We start from the raw sequence: 23888 nt of genomic DNA, 5'->3' as shown, positions 1-23888 counted from the left end.
TTCAAGTACATTAAGACATATACATTGACTGATCGCATGAGCACCGATCCACTCCAGCGGGTTGCGATGACACGCAAGTCACAGACCTACCGAACTTACAACATACAACATTCTCCAGCTGTTTGGCTGAGATTTGATATTTATGTTTACTTATACCACTCATCAGCTGATATTTTTCACCGTGTGTACAGTCTGCAAAATAAGCTAGAACTGAAAAAACAGTACATAACAAAACCTTTGTTCGTATATGCGGCACGGGGAAACCATTAAACCTTATTTATATAACATGGTTTAATTCTCTTTTCCCCAACCCATATGTACGGTGTTCGAATTTATTTTTATATTTGAAAAAACATTTTTGTTAGATTAATACTTTAAAATTATTTATGAATCGGGGTTAAGTAGGAAAAAGCAGAAACAATGACGAATCTTGTTCAAAGTGTCATACTATTTCTTTTATTCAACATTTATGATACTTAAGGTTCGCGGATCTATAAAAACATGAAATACAACATCTGCTGTGCACGCGAACATCCATACAACGGTCACGTAAAAGCTACACATATTTGTTCAGTTTTATATTTGCGCGTTTATTTCTAATACTGCACCGAGCGCTCCCAGAGCAAAAGCAATAGTAATAAAAATCATTAGATTATGGTTTTAAAACCAGGAACGAAATCACAGCAACAGGCAAAAAACACGAAAACAGTTTTTTTCTCCTTCACAAAACATTACGCAAGTATTGAGTGAAGAGGTAAAACAAATAATGCAGAATGCATAGTCTTGAGCGAGTTGATCAGAAGGTGATCAATACCACGAGGTCACTGATAACACTAGGTCGAAGCACTGTCATCACTTTGCCGATTGTATTAGTAATCTTGTGATGCCAAGAAAATATTCTGTAGAGTGAGTGAGTAAGTTGGATTTAACGCCGCTTTTAACAGTTATATCACGGCGTGACAGCTTAATAGGGGAGGAAAGCCCGAAGTGATGTCAGTCTAAGACGTTTTACCACTTCGGTGAAACCCACGAGCACGAGTATGGTGCTAAATCTAGAAATATAATCGGGGCGAACCGGGATTCGAACCCACAATTATAGGTTTCTGGCGTGCCCAAGGGATGCAACTCTGCACAGCGAATCGTGGCGCTTCAGACAACTGGGCCACACGTGGCCCCATATTCTGTAGATACACGCTCACTTCTTTTAAGGTTTTATAATTAAATTTTAGTTGTGTTCATTGAAATTCCAGCATTCTGATTAGCTGAATTGGTCACGTGTTATTGCATTACTTTTCCAATGAGTCCATTGAACATTGTTTTGATCCTACTCTCCGTTGATTGGCTACTGTGTAGGCATGTCATGTTTTGTACATAAATTAAACGACCCAAAGAAGGTACAGCGTTCCAACCCCGGCTTTATACCAAAAGACGTTAAAAGACGGTACTTGTTGTTACCCTGCCTGACGCTCGGCATTAAGAGGCTTTAAAAATGGTCGCCTCGGAATCAGTTTACTATGTCTAAGTGTTTTTTTTTATGTTCAAGTGCAGCATGGTATCTCATTGGGCTAGCACTATGAAATTGACATTAGTTCGGACTAGTACAAGCAGCCACACACACGTTCATGCACGTAGCTATATAAGTGCAATAATCTTTGACGCGACGTTAAACCTCACCTCACCTCACCTCACCTCACCTCACCTCACCTCACCTCATTCATTCATTCATTCATTCATTCATCAATGGCATAACCATTCGTTTAAATTGGAGCAGTTGGTTAGCCTAATGGAGACAACACGCTGAAGACCCTGGTTCCCTTTCCTGTTTGTCCTGCGCCCTGACATGCCTGTTACTATTAAAGCAACATATTCAGTACGGGATAAAACACGCCTTCGAGGTTTTGGTTGAAAATGTAAAACCTTGACCTCGCTCGAGATTTTACATTTTCAACCAAAACCTCGGAGGCGTTTTTTATCCAACTTATGAACCGATTAAATGCAAGAAAAAAAAAACAGAAAAAAATAAAAAATCATCGACATACCTTATAGTGAAACAATACAATGTGTCGCGGTATAAAAGGAATTCGCTGAAAGCGTTCGAGAGAAAAACTAGGAACAAGCATGAACCAGCTGGAGTCATGACGATGAACATACCCACTTCTCGCAACCTGTCCCTGTGGGAAAACAGTGGGAAACAAAGCTCAGCTCAACACGAGGCTGCAGGTTCGATCCACGTCATGAAAGTTTCATGTTAAATAAAAAGTGACTTTTAATCAATCATCAAACACAATTGTGTTCACACCAAGAGTCAAGTTAACGAGACGTCAATTGTAAAACCCAGGTATTACAATTGTAATGTACTAGTATTTATCAGGTCTCAGTCATGCTACCAGAACGCCCCGGGCATTGTTAATATTGCTTGCCTTGAAAGTTTACCAACATTTAGAACAACCTTCTGTTACTGTAGTGTGACGTCATCAGAGGTTTATAATTTCAGTTTATGTGTACCACCCATGGAATATATCAATATACAGATCCGATTTCCCCATCGCTGAAGAAATGTTTCCGCATGTCCACACGATAAAGGCTTTGGCTGAAATATATTTTACTACCGCTGCTACAGGTTTGGCGTGCATTGCGTGACAATATTCACCACTACGCTACATTCGGAAAGAAGCGCAAGTTTAGGATCGCGCGAAACTAAAAATATGTGCAATTACTTATAAATCATAGTTTATACCTCTTTTCCAAATCATCTCTGTAATTACTAGTTGTTACCTCTCAATTCAGAAGTTTGGGATCTAATGATGTATTGAAGGCAAATAGGCCTCCAAAGATTGCCCCGGTTCAATCAAGTACCTCATCTATACTGGCCATACATATAACCTATATTACCAACATGCATCACCGACTCAGCCTCTATCTAATTGCCGCCTCCGTGGTCTAGTGGTTGAACGCCCGCACGGATCCCCGACCGCGTTATACCAAAAGACGTTAAAATATGGTACTTGTTATTATCCTGTCTGACGCTCGGCATTAAAGGGCTAAAACAAGGACTGGTCGTCTCGGAGTCAGTATACTGTGTCTGAGTGGGGTATTCATGTTAAACTGAGGCATGGGATCTCAGTGGGCTAGCACTATAAATCGGCATCAGTCCGGACTAGTACAAGCAGCCACACATACACATATACACGTGCATGCACATCGCTATATAAGTGCAATAATCTTGGACGCGGCTTTAAACCCAATTTCACCTCACCTCATCTCTATCTAATTACAGAGAGGAAGATTTACTGGTGCGCTAAGTCGACGGGTGAGGTATGGGTATTCGATGTGTCGACCGCCACCAACACTAAGCTGGTCCCCAACGGCGGCTCCGTGTCCGGCTCCTGCAGCGGACTACGTCTCTACAACGATTACATCTATCTAATCTACTACAGATTGAAGTGAGTGACCAACATTAATACTTTCTTTGAACAGTGTATGAGTTAGTTACACAGGTGGCACCGATGATAAATTAATAACTTTTGTGGCATCAAGGAGCACGGTATGTTTCTATCAGACCAACATCGCATCCATGCACGGCTAAGGGACGTAACTCTGCACGAATCAACCTTAAACATTAGAAGCAAGATATGTGTCTGGTCATTGTTTTTTTCTGTTATAATATTTAACATTTTTTGTTAAGACATTCAGCATTTCCGGCTACCAAGTTATACTTTTGGTAAACCTGATGACAATTTCTTTTTCATTTTAATTTGGACTAAATTATCTTAACAAGAGAAATCGCCGCGCCAGCACCCTCTCCCTCCCCATCGTGTGATCGGCCTCTTATTCAACCCGTTTACTGATGATAGTTGCTCCCATACATTTATTTTAGCTGTTATATTTGTGTGAGAATTTTTAACAAACATTGTTTTTCTTTACAGTTATATTGAGAAGAGGCATAAGAATGGATCCCTAGCTGCGAAAATTCTTGAAGGCCAAATATCAGCATCGACAACAAAATATTTTGCTATTGTGGAATGATGTTTAAATGATTAAACGGGAACTCAACGAGTTCTACAATCAATGTACATAACTAGGGCCTCGTAGCATGCATCGTTAGTCTAGGCTAAAGTCAATCTCATTACACCAAAAGCTTTAACTCCGATCTTTTACATGTTTACTCTCTGCGTGGAGATCTCGCTACATATCCCACGGAGTGGGTGAGTTAAATTTACGCCGCTTGGAACAGTATTCTAGTTATATCACGGCGTGTCAGCCTAACTGTGGGAGGAAGCGATGCAGGTCTGAGACGTTTACCACGTTGGCGAAACCCACGAGCACGGGTATGATGCTGACAAACCTAGAAACATAGTCAGGGCGAACCGGGATTCGAACCCGGGAAGATTAGCAGGACCTTTTTCGGAAGGGTTATATTTCTTCACGCAGAGAGATATCGTATCGAATATTTTTTTTTATTAATTTGATTGAACTGACGTATGGGTTTACAGTGGTCTTAGCGCTAAGATCCGTTTGTAGAACCGTGTCTGGAGAAATACTAAAACTTGTTTGACTTTGTCCTTTTAACTGTAAAAGCGGGATTGAAAACTGATCTACATAAATCTTTGTTCCATATACACTGCCGATCAAAATAAAGTATAAACCCATGTTTCATCGTGCCTAAAATGCACGAAACAGGAAATGGTTATTCGATGGTGATGTATTTGATACGGGTATCATAGTTTTTTTCAACTTATGTTTGCAGTGTTTCGGCGACCTTTTGTAATCTTTTTGTCAAATCCAAATTTCAAGTGTATACTTTTGAATTCGTTTGTCCTGCAGTTAATAGTGTAATGTTACCACTGTGATAGACACTAATGATGTGATATGTATATTATCAATGACAACTACGTGCTTCATGCAAGAACGTTCATTTGTGTTATGTTGAGAGTTGTATTGTGAGTGAATATAGTTTTACGTCTGTGTTTGAATATATTCCAGCGATATCGTGAAAGAGGCCCCACATGGTTTCGTGTATGGCGGCGGTGTGTAAATAATGGAATTTGGACCAGGCAATCCAGTGTATGACATTATGAGCATCGAATCATATCCATGGGATACGATGTCATGCAATCAAACATGTCACCGAGAATGACAATCCGATCAATTTTGTCGCCTCTTATGACATGAATAGGTTGCCGGGAAATGATATTCTAACGGCGGAGACCAAAGCTGGTATTTGGGTGTGACGAGTTGAGGGATTGACCAACTAGGCTACCCAACCGCCAACAGATTAATCAGGACATGCTGTATATTTGTTTTGTTTGTTCGTTTGTTTGTTGTTTAACGCCACCGTCAGCTATAAGACGGCGGTCTTTTGATAGTCGAATCCGAACCAGACAATCTAGCGATTATCATCATGAGCATCGATCTTCGCAGTAGGGATACGATGACATGCATGAACCAAGTCAGCGAACCTGACCACCCGATCCCGTTAGTCACCTCTTACAACAAGCATGGGTTGCTGAAGATCAATTCTACCCGGAATCTTCACGTGACACATGTTGTATAAGAAATGTCACAATGACTTCATCTGCACACGTTTAATTCTATATTATTGGTACTGTATTAAACAATACACTGTTCGTTATCCCGTGGTTGTATGGTATATAAAAGGGTGATATAAATGTCATGAATACGATGAATAATATATCTGAATATACGTCAATAAGAAAAAATAATTTATAAACATGAGGTTGAAAAATTGTAAAAATGTGCTGTACAAATGTATTGTATGGGGGGTCAGATTGATGTACACGGGGTCAGATTGATGTACACGGGGTCAGATTGATGTACACAGGGTCAGATTCCTGTTCACGGAATCATGCATGTGATTATCATGCCTGTTTGTATACATTGATGGTGATTAAAAGGTCGATTTAACAGCCACTGTCTACAGACTTCGTGTTTACCTCGGCGTATTCGCAAGACAGGCGGGTTTTACGCGTCAGTGCCCAACATGTGCACTCACCTTCAGAGATGAAACAACCCTTGTTTGTTTCTTTATTCCGGGTTAGAATTAACCCTTCAGGCGCCATATAACGTAGTGAGTGTACTGGTGGTTTTGCTTTGAACAATATTCCTGTTATATCGGGGTATGTCAGCTTAATGCACTATTAGAAACCTCATGTGACGTCATCTGCTTTTTCAGGGTGGCCCAGTCGTTTAAGGCGCTGTGCAGAGTTGCGCCCCTTGGGCACGCCAGAAACCTATGATTATGGGTTCGAATCCCGGTTCGCCCCGATTATGGTTCTAGGTTTGTCAGCACCACATCCGTGCTCTCGGGTTTTACCGAAGTGGTTAACGTCTGAGACCTGCATAACTTCGGGCTTTCCTCTCACATTAAGCTGACACGCCGTGATATAACTGGAATAATGTTAAAAGCGGCGTCGAACCCCACTCACTCACTCTTTTCGTAAAAGCAACTCACTCACACCCAATCACTCATCTGTTTTTTTCAGAGGTATCATATTTAAGAAATAAACGAGGAGTGGCAGTTGTTTATCGGACAATAAAAGACTACGGGGGAAATAAACCATTAAGGGGCGCAGCCCCGAGTGGTTTATTCCTGTTGCAGTGTTATATTGTACCATAAACAACGGCGAGTTGTTCATTTCTAATGTGAGATATCAACATTATGTACAGCCTGTTTAAGGATGCTGATAAAATGTACAAGCTAAAAATAGTTTTCTTAATTTTAATAAAGATAACACCCTGAGTAGAATCCGACCTCGGCAATGTCGGACAAGTCCATTTTATAAACAGGTGGATTAAGTTTGGTATTTCCCGCATATTTTCACAATCCTCACGTCGACAACCTATACCTTTTCTCCTAATACCGATTGCCATATCTCTTCCAGGTTAGGATGCGATCGTTCGGCCACTGCGTTTATCTGCGCACTCCAGCTGCATCGCTATAGGGAACAACTCACAATGAGACATCTTAGAAATAACCTCGTCCATTATATGACGTCATCAAGTAGCGAGCGCCCATTCGAATCTCTAGAATCTCTTCGTTCTTCATAGTTCTTTGCGATTTATCGTGTAGGTATCTTACATATTGGCGCTCATTGGAGGTTGAACTGTGGTCGGCGATGGCGGTCGGCGTTTTTTACAAAGTTTGTAAGCACCTGTAACTCTTCTGATGTAGGTTTCTACAAACATTATATCTCTCTTCTTCTCTGGAGGGTACGAAAAGACCACATACGTACCTACACATCATACGTGTACGTAAATTAAATATCACAGGAATGATATTAAAAAAAAGCCTCGTTGAACCCCACTCACTCACTCTTTTCATAAAAGCAACTCACTCACACTCACTCACTCACTCATCTGTTTTTTTTCAGAGAAATATGCGAGTGGCAGTTGTTTATCGGAAAATAAAACACTACAGGGAGAATAAACCGTAAAGGGGCGCAGCCCCGAGTGGTTTATTCTTCTTGCAGTGTTATATTGTACCATACACAACGGCGAGTCGTTCATTTCTAATGTGAGATATCAACATTATGTACAGCCTGTTTAAGGATGTTGATAAAATGTACGTAAATTAAATATCAGTTGTGTTCCTCCTGATAAGCTCAATAGTCTCCTTTCCCGATGTTCCAATATACTGCAATTCATGATTTTGAGACTCTTGCTCTCTTTGGGCTCAGTCACACATTCAGGACTTTTCCTGCCGTCCTTGAAGGACCATTCCCGATTAAAATTTGTCAAAAGTGTGATCAAGATCCTGTGATCCTGCCTGGAAATTCACAATCAGATGTTGTTCAGGAAGCGTCCCGATTCAGCCGTTTCCAGCCGAATCCGTCCCGATTTTATCGTTCTCAAGCCGAATCTGATCCGATTTGTATCTTCCGAATGGTAACAAACGACCGAATCTGTCCCGACAGGGTCCCGATTCTCCCGAATGCGATCCGACAGTGACCAGACAGTGAACTGACAAAGACGGTTCGCGTTCGGCAAGATCTGGACGCAATCTGGACTCAATCGACAAGACAGCGTCCCGATTCACAGGACACCGTCCAGACAACACAGGACATTGTTACGATTTTGATCCGATACAGCAGAATCTGTCACGACATAGTTACGATTGTAATCCGAGTTTCCCCAATTTTACGGGACGCACAATACTGTCGGGAGTGCTTGGCCGACCTCTTTGGACCTTTCCCGATCCGTAGGACTCTGTTACGACCTTATATGACAGCGTTCAGACAATGATAGGACATTCCAGACCATTGAGGGTAGTAATCCAACTTTTTCACTTTCGTGTCGTAGCGCTGTCTAATCTCAAACGGGAGCCATAATCGGCACTGTGTGAACCTGGCCTTACAAGACGGCAACTGAACCAATGTTTGAGGAAATATACGTGTCGTTAAGTGAGGACCGTCACGCTTCGCGATAACCCCGAAATTTGAATGTTAAAGGATCGTATGAGTGTTCGTTGTTGTTTAACGCCGCACTCAGCAATATTCCAGCTATATGACGGCAGACTGTAAATAATCGAGTCTGGACCGGAAAATCCAGTGATTGACATCATGAGCATCGATCTACGCAATCGGGATACGTTGACATGCGACATGCGTCATTCGGCATCTTTGCTGATCCAAAGAGTTCTCGTTTAATTTCGACATGGTAGAACGGAAACAAACTGTGTTAACAATGTAGAGCTCGGTTATCTGTGGGTTTTTAACCGTTTTAATTTAAACAGTCTCGGTTCAACATTCACTTTAACGCAGCTAAATCTGCAGGTAACAGAGCTCTACATTGAAAACACAGTATGTTTATATCCTAATTAACTAGTTTAATGGATTCTGTAATATATAAGAAATTGGTGAAAAGTTATTACCGTAATACCAATACAAATCACCACTCCCCAACAGATCTAGAATACGTACGAACGTGATAGCACCACAATTCGTTGTCCAGATCTGGAGTTGCGCGTTGTGTGTGTGTATGTGCGTGCGTGCGTGCGTGCGTATGTGTGTGTTTGTGTATGTGTGTGGTTTCTGGTACTTGTCCTGATGAGTTGCGCCTATTAGTATGCCAAGGAGCCGGTTCCGATTCCCGGATGCGCTCGCGTTACGGCCATTGGTTTGTCAGAATGTTATCATGGGTTTCACCAGTGGCCAACAACATTGAACTAGGCTGCCTTAGACATTTCCAATACAATAAGAAGACGACCGCCACGCCACTAAAATACTCTTCAAAAAAATATTAGTGTCAAACTCACTGAAGGTAATAGGGACAAAAATGGTCCCTCGGACAGATGTGCCTCAAATAAGCAAAACGTGACCTTCGGTTTTGACAGGTCTTGGTTATTTCTCCGAGACAACATTTACAATAGGCAGATCTGATGAAACACTACAGCGAAATTAAGTGACGTTAAACCGCTTATCCAGACAGGACGTTATTTGCAGACTGTTGACAATACTCCAGTCAGCTACCATATATTGAAGTTTGGTCTGAATGACAGGATATTCAATCATGTAAAAGAAATTGAAATGCAATATTTGCGTACCAATGCCAATGAACCGATCGATCTATCAAAGCAGAATCATTTTATTGACCAATATGTTGGATTAATGATTTTGCTGTCCTTCTATTAGCCAACTAAAACATACACAATAATGTCAATATGAACAAGTCGGTGATTGGGTATAACAAGGGTAAATAGAACTCCCATTTCCTGGGAATGAAAGCAAGTCTTCATTTGTCGCACAGCTGCCTTTGAAAAGCCTTGTTTTGTCACAGGACTGTCGTTGAATAGCTTTACCTTGTCAAAGAACTGTCATCAAAGAAGCTTGATTTGTCACAGAACTGTCGTTGAAAAGCATTCCCTTGTCTTAGAACTGTCATCGAACTGAAAGTCGTGGTTTGTCGCAGGACTCGCAGAAGAGGTTTGGCTTGTGGGACTAACACGGAGAAGCTATTGTTTCGAAGGACAAATCTGTTGAGAAAAACACGAATCTTGAGATGAAGACAGAGGCTATTTGGGTTTATTGTGTATGTGTCATCGCATCACGCGCATCTCAAAGTGTCATGAACAGTTTCTTTCACAAAGTAGCGTCCACGGTCGTCGATGGTGTTGATATGTCGGCTGCTGCTACTGCGCGCTCACTCACTGATTGCGCTGTGAAATGTTCCAACGTTGATGGGTCAACGAGAGTCATATTTTGCAAGACGAACAACATTTGTTCCTCGCTAAGCGACAACACGACATCACCTGTGCCCGTACCATCAAGCGATTGCAAAGTTTTCGCAGCAACGGTGAGATACACTTTGATGATCTGATATGTTTCTTTGTCTCAAGTTACCTGTAACTGCATCAAACACACGCCCAGTTAGAACCAGTCACTTCATCTTCTGAGTTAGGTTGAGGTAGAAGTTGTTATTACATCCATTTTTAAAGTAAGTGGATTTTTAACAAAGGGGAGTCAAAAAATATCCCCATCCCCAACCCCCCGATCCACAGCCACGCACCAGAAGACGTTAAAAGATGGTACTTGTTACCGTGTCTGGCGCTCGCCACACACACACACACACACACACACACATACACACACACACACATACGTATGCACGTCGTTACATAAGTGCAATATTCTTGAACACGACGTTAAACCCCACCCCACCCCACCCCACCCCACCTCACCTCACCTCACCTCACCTCACCTCACCTCACCTCACCCCACTTTTGGTTGACCTGCTGTTGAATGACGAAAATAACATTCACTCAATGGTTTGGACAATGTTCATTTCAATAACTGACCAAAGGAGGGCACGAGGTCGGCATGTGGAGGTGTGGTGGTGGTGGTGTGGGTGGGTGTCAGTGGTCGTGAGGGCAATGGTGTTGATTGTGGTGTGGGTTGGTGTCAGTGGTGGACATAGCGATGGTGGTGGTGAGGATGGTGTCAGTGGTGGTCATAGTGATGGTGGTGGTGTGGGTAGGTGTCAGTGGTGGTCATAGTGATGGTGGTGGTGTGGGCTGGTGTCAGTGGTGGTCATAGTGATGGTGGTGGTGAGGGTAGGTGTCAGTGGTGGACATAGTGATGGTGGTGGTGTGGGCTGGTGTCAGTGGTGGTCATAGTGATGGTGGTGGTTTGGGCTGGTGTCAGTGGTGGACATAGCGATGGTTGTGGTGAGGGTAGGTGTCAGTGGTGGTCATAGTGATGGTGGTGGTGTGGGCTGGTGTCAGTGGTGGTCATAGTGATGGTGGTGGTGTGGGTAGGTGTCAGTGGTGGTCATAGTGATGGTGGTGGTGTGGGTAGGTGTCAGTGGTGGTGTTGGTGGTGGTGGTGGTGGTAATGGTGTGAGTGGGAGTCAGTGATGATGATGGCGATGGTGGTGGTGTGGGTAGGTGTCAGTGGTGGTGTTGGTGGTGTGGATAGGTGTCAGTGATGATGGTGGTGGTGTGAGTTGGAATCAGTGATGATGATGGTGGTGGTATGGGTAGGTGTCAGTGGTGGTGATGGTGTTGGTGGTGGTGTAGGAAGATGTCGGTGGTGGCGATGGTGATGGTTGTGGGGTCTTTTGTGGTGATAGTGTGGTAAGGTTGTGATGGTGGCTACAATGAAATAGGATCAGAAAAGCACCGGTCGGTCTTATCATGAAGGTTGTTCGGCAAAAACTTAATGCAGTTTAGGAAATCCGTGTCGTCGCAAATGTCATGTCGGAATCAGAGAGGTTTGTGTTAGCTAAAGCTGGGTTAAAAAAAACAAAAAAACAGTGCAGGCACCCATTCAATTTCGCTCAAAATACCTTGTACATTTTCATTATCATTAGATCTTCGGTGAAATGAAGTAGAAAACACACGGCTCACTATTTGGAGTTCAACACTTCATGGTATCCACACGTGTCTCTTGTGGACAGGATGGCATAGCTCTTGGAGCAATACGAAAAACATTATCAATGAATATTCTTAGCTATCTTCTGTTTGACACACGTTGACATTAAGTAATGTATGAATGTATAACTATGTAACAAACGATTATTGTTATATTGCATATATTTTTACTGTTTCGTGTCACGTGTTGAGTGGACCAGTAGTCGTAGCGCCGCAATTCACTGTGTATAGTTTCGTCCCTTTACCGTGCCAGGATCCAGTAATCGTGGGTTCTAATACCTGAATCACCCCAATTGTTATCCTTGGTTTGTGCTCGCGGGTTTCTCCAAAAAAGTAAACGTCTAAGACCTGCATTACTTAGTGCTTTCCTCCCACATCAATTCCAGTTTACCCCATCTCACGCATATGTTTGAGTTTTGTATGCTACGAATTAATGCTCACAACATCGACCACAGGTATGCTGGACGAGACTCGATAGTTACATACCGCTTTGAAAAATTACTGACGGTGGTATAAACGTAGGCTTCTTCAACGGTCACACCCATGCAATCAAAACAAATAGTCCGAATGTTTTTAATAGAATTCAATTTTAGATCTAGCTTTAGTTTTACGCATAATAGCAGCATTTCACTACAGTATTGATGCTTCAGATCTGGTCATTGTTCAAAGCCTTGACAGGAAATAGTCCATTTATAAGATATTGATTATCACGATCGATCTACTGCCATTATTATTGGGCTTACGTCTTTGTGACAATCCGTCCATTCGCGGTGGTTGGGGTGTTGACAATCGTTGATAAATCCATTTGGGGGAAATAGTGCTCTGATAGAGAGATTGTATAAGGTGAATATCTGTATAAAAATGGTCATGACAGGAGTGAGTGAGTGAACTGGTTTTAACGCATTTATTGCAATATTCTAGTAATATCACGTGACGGAGCGAACGCTTTCACTACAAGGCTACAACCCGCTCAACATGAATGAATTAGAATTCTAACAGCATTACGTTGTTCAGTCTTAATAATAATGAACTGAATTAATTCAGCCGTAAGAAATATATACTGTGAACATATTTTTTTTTTTTTTTTTAATCTGACATTCAGGCTTAAATGTCAGATTTGTATTCACGGTGGCTATTGTACCTTTGTTAGGCTGGTATCAAGACAGTGGTTTCTCTTTCTGAGCCATTACCGTGCAAACTCAACCAAACTCCCATCCCCAATCTATACCACCAGCCCTGCCCTCATCCCAACCACCAGCCCTTGGGGACTTAGCGGAGCAAGATAACATAAAAATGTTAATTATGTACATAGTTACATACGTAATACAAAGAGATTTATGTAAAGTATATTTTTCTCACTGTTCATTTATCTTTCCTATTCTTTTCTTTCCTTCTGTTCCGTTCATGTTCAGTACCAGCTGTACATCAATTGTGAAAATATCTGGGAGAAGGTGTCGAAAGATGGCGAAGTTGTACCCAATCCCATTCATTTTTTTTAAATATAATATGTTTAAATCAAGGGTAGACACATGTATGTACAATCGAAGTTTTCAATTCAGTACCAAAATGTGTAGCTACATATATCTTCATACTTTGTTTCATGAGTATCAATATGCTCGAAAGACGTGAACTAATGCTTTGTCTTGTTCTTGCAGACCGCCCCATGCACGCCTCCTGCAAGGGATGCTGGTAGAAGTAAGTCATTACCATGTACCAACGACATGCCATGTACCAGTGACATTCCATGCACCCATGACATACCACGTACCAGTGACATGCCGTGTACCAATGACATTCCATGTACCCATGACATACCATGTACCAGTGACATACCATGTACCAGTGATATACAATGTACCAGTGATATACCATGTACCAGTGATATACCATGTACCAGTGACATGCCATGTACCAGTGACATTCCATGTACCCGTGACATACCATGTACCAGTGACATACCATGTACCAGTGACATACAATGTACCAGTGACATACTATGTACCCGTGACATACCATGTACCAGTGATATACCATGTACCAGTGACATGCCATGTACCAGTGACATTCCATGTACCAGTGACATACCATGTACCAGTGACATACCATGTACCCATGACATAGCATGTACCAGTGATATACCATGTACCAACGACATGCCATGTACCAGTGACATTCCATGCACCCATGACATACCACGTACAAGTGACATGCCGTGTACCCATGACATACCACGTACAAGTGACATGCCGTGTACCAGTTACATGCCGTGTACCAGTGACATGCTGTGTACCAATGACATACCATGTACCAGTGATATACCATGTACCAGTGACATACAATGTACCAGTGACATACTATGTACCCGTGACATACCATGTACCAGTGATATACCATGTACCAGTGACATGCCATGTACCAGTGACATTCCATGTACCAGTGACATACCATGTACCAGTGACATACCATGTACCCATGACATAGCATGTACCAGTGACATACCATGGACCAACGACATGCCATGTACCAGTGACATACCATGTACCCATGACATACCACATACAAGTGACATGCCTTGTACCAATGACATTCCATGTACCCATAACATATCATGTACCAGTGACATACCATGTACCCATGACATACCATGTACCAATCACATAGCATGTACCAGTGATATACTATGTACCAATGACATTCTATGTACCAGTGACATATCATGTACCAGTGACATTCCATGTACCCATGACAAACCATGTACCAGTGACATACCACGTACCCGTGACATCGGGTACCAGTAACATACAATGTACCAGTGACACACCATGTACCAGTGACATACCGTGTACCCGTGACATTCCATGTACCCGTGACATCGGGTACCAGTGACTTACAATGTACCAGTGACACACCATGTACCAGTGACACACCATGTACCAGTGACATACCATGTACCCATGACATCGGGTACCAGTGACATACAATGTACCTTACCCTAGAAAGTCCTCATGATTATCACCAATTGTTAAATGAATGTTATATTTTTATATTTTTTGTTGTATCTCCTAATCTGTAAATCACCCACTATATTTATCTGAACTTGTATATGGGCCGATGGCCTTTGATACAATAAACGTCTTTGACTTTGACAGTGGCATACCATTTACCAGTGACATACCATGTACCAGTGACAAAACAAGTGCCAGTGACATACCATGTACCAGTGACATACCATGTACCCGTGACATACCATATACCCATGACATACCGTGTACCGGTGACATACTATGTACCAGTGACATACCATGTACCAGTGACATTCCATGTACCCATGACATACCATGTACCAGTGACATACCATGTACCCATGACATACCATGTATCCATGACATACCGTTACCAGTGACATACCATATACCAGTGACATACCATGTACCAGTGACATACCATGTACCCATGACATACCATGTACCAGTGACATACAATGTACCCATGACAAACCATGTACCAGTGACATATCATGTACCCGTGACATACTATGTACCCATGACATACCATGTACCAGTGACATACTATGTACCCGTGACATATCATGTGGCCAGTGACATACTATGTACCCGTGACATATCATGTGACAGTGACATACTATGTACCCATGACATATCATGTAACAATGACATATTATGTACCCGTGACATATCATGTAACAGTGACATACTATGTACCCGTGACATATCATGTGACCAGTGACATTCCATGTACCCATGACATACCATGTAACAGTGACATACTATGTACCCATGACATATCATGTGACCAGTGACATTCCATGTACCCATGACATACCATGTAACAGTGACATACTATGTACCCATGACATTGAAATAAGCTACACTGCTTGAAACAGTTTGTAAATAACTTTATGAATTTCAGTGTTCACTCACTCACAGATTAACATCATGAAACCAGTGAAGATCCGGGGTAGAATAGGTCTTCAGCAACCCATGCTTGCTGTAAAAGGCGACTATGCTTGTCGTAAAAGGCGACTAACGGGATCGGGTGGTCAGGCTCGCTGACTTGGTTGATGCATGTCATCGGTCCCAATTGCATGGATCGATGCTCATGATGTCAATCACTGGATTGTCTGGTCCAGACTCGATTATTTACAGACCCCCGTCATATAGTTGGAATACTGCTGAGTGCGGCGTTAAACAACAAACACAACAAACATCATGCCCATGACATGCATCAACGACGTCAGTGATCCCGTTAGTCGCCTCTTACGACAAGCACGGGTTCCTGAAGACCTAGCTATTCTCTACCCGGACCTTACGGCTCGGTTATCATGTAATCATACACATTAACAAACACACCGTGTGCAAACATCAGTTATTTACATAAGATGTATTGACAATGTAATGCTGTAGTATCGATGATGGTGGTTGATGGGGCTGTTCTATGAAATCCAAGTGTGAAATATTTCGTTTATGTGTCGTCACAAAGGTCATGTTGGAATCAGAGCGGTTTGTATAAGCTAAAGCTAGATTTAAAACAAAAACAGTGCAGGCACCTATACGTTTTCGCTCAAAACACCTGACATTTTGTGTGTGCATTATCATAAGATCTTTGGTAAAATAGGATAGAAAACGCACGGCTCATTATTTGGAGTTCAACACTTAATGGTATTCACACGTGTCTCTTGTGGACAGGATGGCATAGCTCTTGGAACAATACGAAAAACATTATCAATGAATATTCTTAGTTATCTTCTGTTGGACACAAATTAACATTAAGTAATGTATGAATGTATAACTATGTATCAAACGGTTATTGTTATATTGCATATATTTTTACTGTTTCATGTCACGTGTTGAGTGGACCGTGTTGACATGTCCTGATGTACTGACAATGTAACGCTGAAAAATCGATTGATATTCAGTCCCATGGAGAGTTCACATGCAATGTATACTCTTCACAAGAAGAAGCCACCTCACAGTTACGTGGAGATTCCGGGAAAATTAATTACACTCATCGCAGTAGATTCGCGATTGAATCACTGAACCTCCGCGGTACTACTGCTATAAAGCTGAGGTCGTACCGCAGCCTTCAAGCGTTACTATCGGCGTTAACTGACAAGAGCGTTTAAGTTTCCACCCTTGCCGAACTAGGCTGAAACTTCAAGATTCTGTCGTAGCGCCACCATGGCTATAACAAGTAATGTCCCTTCTACATGTATGTCCCTCCTATTAACCAATCAGATTCCATCTTTCATATCCCTTGCATGTGCCTCAAACAAAATGGCGGCGCCTTGTTAAAACAATCTGATCGATAATCAAGATACAAAATTGTAATAAAACGGGTCTTTCCCCCCGAAGTGCATCAAATTACCTGAGCAACTTGATTAAAAACATGAAAAGGTTTACAAAATATCTGTCGAGGCCCAGTTGACGGTACACGTGCTTTGTAAATCTTGCAGTCGACCGAAGTCTTCACGTTGAAATCCATGTTGTTTACGAACCGGATGTCTAGTTCGTTACGCGATTTTGATTGGACTATGCAAAGACTCGTTTGTCCAGTCAAAACGTAACTTCCTGCCTAGTTCGGCAAGGGTGGAAACTGGACTGGGTGGAGAAGCCCAAGGCGGAATAGAATGCAACCATGGGCATCAGTTAATACATAGACCTTTACTAATGGTGAAAGGCGATATGAAACTGACATGGTTTTAATGGGCTTCAAAATGAAATACTGCACAACCGGTGGGAAATCGAATTTTGGTATTGAATGATCAGATAACCTCAAAGTAACTTTCAAGACACAAATACGTCAGCGAGTACAACCCCATCAGTCGCTCCTGATGACAATCATAGTTTGCTGAAGAACAATTCTAATCCGGATTTTCACAGGGTAAGAGCCATTTGGGTGGGGGACCGACCATCTGATATTCTGAAGTGAGGGGTGGAGGGTCATTTTCTAGAATAAAAATGAAATTGTTCTACTTCTTCTTTCGCTATCATCAGTAACCGAAAAATACCAGTAACTCCCGCTTTTTGCTCCCTCTCTCCCTCGCCCTGATCCCTTATTGTTGTATGGGTGGCGTAAAGTACAAACCTGTATGACGTGTATCTGATTCAGTGTTTTGTTTTGTCAGCTGGAGAGCCACGGCTGCTGATAGCGATGGCTAATGACATAACTCTGTATGGAGCCAATGGTAGCATGCTCTGGACAGAAACGCTGTCCCAGAGTTCGCGGGCAATGGCGTACTATCACAGGAAGAACAGAATTTACCTGGGAACGAACCCTGTGACGTCGATACAGCTAGACGGGGGCGACAACCAAACTCATGGAACCAACTATTCAGGTAGACTGTCGCTTTACGATAAGAACAAGTTGGGTAAAGAGTGAGTGTTTTTCACCACAACCTGAAGCCAAACGTGGCTGGACTAGTTAAAGCAATGGAGTTTGGGTGTGGTAACAAAGAGTGAGTGAGTATGGTTTTACGCCGCTTTTAGCAATATTCCAGCAATATCACGGCGGGGAACACCAGAAATGGGCTTCACACATTATACCCATGTCGGGATTCGAACCCGGGCCTTCGACGTGACGAGCGAACGCTTTAATCACTAGGCTACCCAACCGCCCCTGGTAACAAAGAGATGACTACGGTCACAATATGACACTGTAACAATGTAACGTGTCCACGCGGGGTCATTAATGATGAACGGGTGTTATTCATTGTTTCAGGAACGATTCTTGGAATGTCCATCGACGAATGCCGGGACTTGATCTACTTGTCTGTCAGCGGGGATCGCGTGGTCAAGATGACGTCAGACGGTACTTGGACAATCATGGCGCCCGAACTAGAAGTGTCAAAACCACGTCAAAACCAGCTCAACTTGGAAGACAAGTGAGCAGTGAGTGAGTGAGTTATGTTTAACGCCGCTTGTAACAGTATTCCAGTTATATCACGGCGTGGCAGCTTAATGTGGGAGGGAAGCCCGAAGTGATGCAGACGTTGACCACTTCGGTGAAACCCACGAGCACGGGTATGGTGCTGACAAACCTAGAAACATAATTGGGGCGAACCGGGATTCGAACCCACAATCATAGGTTTCTGGCGTGCCCAAGGGACGCAACTCTGCACAGCGAAATGCGGCGCCTTAGACGACTGGGTCACCCGTGCCCCCACATGTGAGCAGAGTTGCAAGGAGCGTGTGAATGTTGTTTTACGCTGCATTCAGCAAAATTGCACCTATTTCTCGGCGGCCTGTTAATTATCAATCCATCAACATCAATCTGCGCCATGGAGGTACGATGACACCTAGTCCGCCAGGCCGCTAGTTGTAACCCAAACGTCATTTATCAACCTATAATGTATAAATGTATTAATCCTTTACAATGTGAATCTCAAGAAATTATTTATAAATTAGGACAATTTGTGTATTCTGTTCTAGAAATTAGACAAAGTTATATTGTATAGTGTCCATTACAATACTGCCTGCCATTGAAGGTCTTCACCGGATAAATGGGTTTGGTTTGGTTTGGTTTGGTTTGGTGGGGGTGGGGGAGGGTGGTGGTATATTAATAGTTTTCTATTGCACCTGCACTTTCATGTATAGCTATTATGCACTTGTATTTATGCACATCCTGAAGGTGTACTGGTTAATTCAGATACTAGGAGATTGTTAAAAGCATCGTTGAACCAAAGGCACTCGCCGATATATCCATAGACTGATACAGGATATAAACTCTGATATAAATCTCTGAAACCCATCTGACTACATTTATAACAGTGTCATGCAATTTCACTGTGAGTCATAGGGCGGTGGGGTAGCCCAGTGGTTAAAGCGTTCGCTCGTTATGACGAAGACCCCGGTTCGATTCCCCACGTGCGTTCCAATGTGGGAAGCTATTTTCTATGGTCTCCTGGCGGGATATTGCTGAAATATTGCAAATTTGGGGCCATAAACACCGAACCCAATTTAAATGAGTTAAAGTGAGTCGCTTGTCCTACAACCGACCAAATGGGATCGGGTGGTCAGGATTGGTTATTGGCTTGACTGTGTGTCATAGTACCCCTGATAGTTGTTCATAATATCAACCGAGGCGGTCGGGTAGCCTAGTGGTTGAAGCGTTCGCTCGTCACGCCGAAGACCCGGGTTCGATTCCCGACATGGGTATAATGTGTGAAGCCCATTTCTGGTGTCTCTCGCCGTGATATTGCTGGAATATTGCTAAAAGCGGCGTAGAACCATACTCACTCACTCACTCATAATATCAACCATTGGTGAATCTGCCCAATACTCGTTCTCCATCGTGATATGGCTGGAACATTTACTGCGCCGTTAAACAAGATTCACTCACACTACTTTTTTCTGCTGTTTAGATCTTATACTGAAAATCATTTTCATGGGAGCATAGAGAATCTAACCGAAAAACTACTTTCACTTTACGGCAAAACATAAATAACTCGAACCCATTTTTCTCGACAACCCGTTAAAGACGATGTTCGTGTCATTTTATTGACCAGGCACAATCTGTGGTGTAATATCGGTAAGTATCTCGAACTACGGATTATTCGACATATTTTAGATGTCTCCCGTGACTTCTAGTTAACAATGTTGGATATAGGTGTATAAAAACGCAGTAGTAGACAGTATCACGACTGTGTCTAGTGCATCACTGTATTGCTTTGCCAAATGTCTTTGATCACATTTGTCCCGAAGGGTTTCGTTTCTGTACGTTCCAGTTGTTTCTCCGTCAGTATATAGATTTTGTTTTCAGTGTGCTGTACTGGGCTGATGAGGGGTTTAAAACGATGAAGAGCGTGAAGACTAATGAGGCGTCTCCGGTAACGACGATGTTCACATCAACATCCACGGTGTGGGGCATGGACGTCGACATTCCTGGTAAATAATATTTTTTTGCATTCTTTCATCAGAGGAATTTTCAGAGGTAAAATATTCAGACAAACTTGAACTTTTGAATTAGGATATTCAAACTAGGGGTCACAGATGTCGTCTAAGGCTTCATGATTCGCACTGTAGATTTGTGTTTGTTTGTTTGTTGTTTAACGCCGAACTCAGCAATATTCCAGCTATATGACGGCGGTCTGTTAATAATCGAGTCTGGACCAGACAATCCAGTGATTGACATAATGAGTATCGATCTATGCAATTGGGATACGATGACATGCATCAACCAAATCGGGGACCCTGGCCACCCGATGTATCCGTAAAAGCCTGATAAACCTACGGGGCGTGTATACAGCGAATAACTGATATCGGCAGATGCAGTTGCGTGTCACTCGCTTCTACTAATGTAAGTAAACTGTGCATGCCGATATGTTTCATTACACAACCAGGTTGTTTTCTCTAAACCTACTCGGGGGCACGGGTTGCCCAGTCGTCTGAGGCGCCGCAATGCGCTGAGCAGAATTGCGTCCCTTGGCCACGCCAGAAACAGATGATTGTGGGTTCGAATCCCGGTTCGCCCGGTTTATGTTTCTAGGTTTGTCAGCACCATACCAGTGCTCGTGGGTTTCACCGAAATGGTAAACGTCTGAGACCTGCATCACTTCGGGCTTTCCTCCCACATTAAGCTGCCACGCCGTGATATAACTGGAATAATGTTAAAAGCTGCATTAAACCCAACTCACCCACTCTTAACCTACTCCCTGTCTGCACGTGAGGAATTGGGGCGATTCGACACAGTTGGAAGAGGATTTTATGTCGCTTTAATCAATTCTTTTTCCGGACACTGATCCCCTTTCTATAAAGGTTAGGTGAGGTGAAATTGGGTTTAACGTCGCGCCCAAGATAATTGCACTTATATAGCGACGTGCATACACGTGTGTGTGTGTGTGTGTGTGTGTGTGTGTGTGTGTGTGTGGCTGCTTGTACTAGTCCGGACTAATGCCGATTTTATAGTGCTAGCACACTGAGATACCATGCCGCAGTTTAACATGAATAGCACAGACACAGTATACTGACCTGACTCCGACCTGAATGCCGACTGAATAACGCCCTCTTATACGCCCACAGCCCAAAAGATCTACTGGTGCGCTAAGTCGACGGGTGATGTATGGGTATTCGACATGTCGACCTCCACCAACACCCAGCTGGTCCCCAACGGCGGCCCCGTGTCCGGCTCCTGCAGCGGGCTACGCCTCTACAACGACTACATCTACCTAATCTACTACAGACATGGGTAATGCTCTTTATACATATCTACAATTACTTCAAATAAATATGCGAACGCTATTAAAAAAGTGTTTCATGGTAAATTGAGATACAATTTGAACTTTTAACGTAAGACATAGATAATTGAATAAATAGAAACATTGTTGTAGATGTTTGTTGTCTGTTATTTATTTATTCATTTATGTGTTGCCATTATATGGAGCCTTCCATCCCTTTAGGAAAATAAACCCATATTTTCATATATAGAGTGTCCTGTTCACTTAATCAAACGTTAGGGGGCACGGGTGGCCCAGTCGTCTAAGGCACCGCAATTCGCTATGCAGAGTTGCGTCCCTTGGGCACGCCAGAAACCTATGATTGTGGCTTCGAATCCCGGTTCGCCCCGATTATGTTTCTAGGTTTGTCAGCACCATACCCGTGCTCGTGGGTTTCACCGAAGTGGTCAACGTCTGAGACCTGCATCACTTCGGGCTTTCCTCCCACATTAAGCTGCCACGCCGTGATATAACTGGAATACTGTTAAAAGCGGCGTTAAACACAACTCACTCACTCACTCACTCACTCACTCACTAATCAAACGTTACACCTCACAGGGCTCCATCTTTAACTGGTCATGGTAGAATAGAGATAAACCTTCTGGTGAGGTTATCTGCAGATTGAACCGCGCTAAACTGAATTTGAAACCGAACGCGGAGCATGAGGTTTCAAATGTTCAATTTAGCGCGGTTCAATCTATAGTTAACCCAGCAATACATTGAAAATAGGTTTAATGATATTTTATCGTTTATATTCCATAATGATTGCTTTAAGGGATCAAATGTTGGGGAAAAGGTATTTTGAGGAGCACCTAATATTAATGTACAGTCTATTAGCTAATTTCTATAATTAAGAAAAAACACCCTCCACAGTAGTTTTATTTGGGGATGCAATTTTTATTGTCTTCTCATTCAATGAAACATTTCAGTCCGATTTTTTTCATTTAATATTTTACAAGATTTACTTTAAAAATTTACACTATTTATCTGTTTCAACCACCGACCTATTTTGTTTAAGAAAGCCGCATTCCGGTTCTTTACAAAAAAGCATTTCGAATGTGTTGCCGTGTGACTTGCACGTGTCCATGATCGCAATCAACTTCGCCATTAATGGCTGACTCACTGACACCAGTCGTCCAAGGCGCGGCAATTCGCTGTGCAGAGTTGCTTCCCTTGGGCACGCCAGAAACCTATGACAGTGGGTTCGAATCCCGGTTCGCTCCGATTATGTTTCTAGGTTTGTCGGCACCATACCCGTGCTCGTGGGTTTCGCCGAAGCGGATAACGTCTAAGGCCTGCATCACTTCGGGCTTTCCTCCCACATTAAGCTGCCACGCCGTGATATAACTGGAACACTGTTACAAGCGGCGTTAAACACAACTCACTCACTCACTGCTAGTGGGTTTCACCGAAGTGGTTAACGTCTAAAAGTGCATCACTTCGGGCTTTCCTCCCGCATCAAGCTGACACACCGCGATATAAATGGAACACTGTTCAAAACGGCGTTAAAACCCAACTTACTCACTTGGAAGCTTTAGAATGACACGGTGCATGAAATTATAAGCGTCAGACGTAGCTAAAATTAGAACACTTAGATTTTACGAATTTCCAGAGAAAGGTTAACTGAGCAAGACCCAAGGTGATTTTATTACAAATGTGTATCTCCTAATAAAATAAGCCTGGCTTAAAGGTTTGCTTCAAATATCAGAAAATTTCCATCACGAAATTTTAAATCCTCTTAAATCTGCCTTTTTGATACATTTGAGCTAT

At 42.6% G+C, this 23888-nt stretch overlaps 1 protein-coding gene across 1 annotated transcript in view; it reads left to right on the top strand.

Moving 5' to 3' along the window:
• LOC139467045 (low-density lipoprotein receptor-related protein 6-like) overlaps positions 1-4750 on the top strand; it is a 46561-nt gene extending 41811 nt beyond the window's left edge. The window contains exons 6-7 of the mRNA XM_071248757.1: positions 3278-3443; positions 3927-4750. Of these exons, the coding sequence (XP_071104858.1) occupies positions 3278-3443; positions 3927-4026 (266 nt within the window). The 3' untranslated portion in view covers positions 4027-4750. The remainder of the gene's footprint in view (positions 1-3277; positions 3444-3926) is intronic.
• The last annotated feature ends 19138 nt before the right edge of the window (positions 4751-23888 follow it).

This window comes from Haliotis cracherodii, unplaced genomic scaffold, assembly GCF_022045235.1.
Source record: "Haliotis cracherodii isolate W230 unplaced genomic scaffold, xgHalCrac1.p SCAF_19, whole genome shotgun sequence".
Lineage (NCBI taxonomy): Eukaryota > Metazoa > Mollusca > Gastropoda > Lepetellida > Haliotidae > Haliotis > Haliotis cracherodii.
This window is presented reverse-complemented; position numbering and strand designations above follow the sequence as displayed.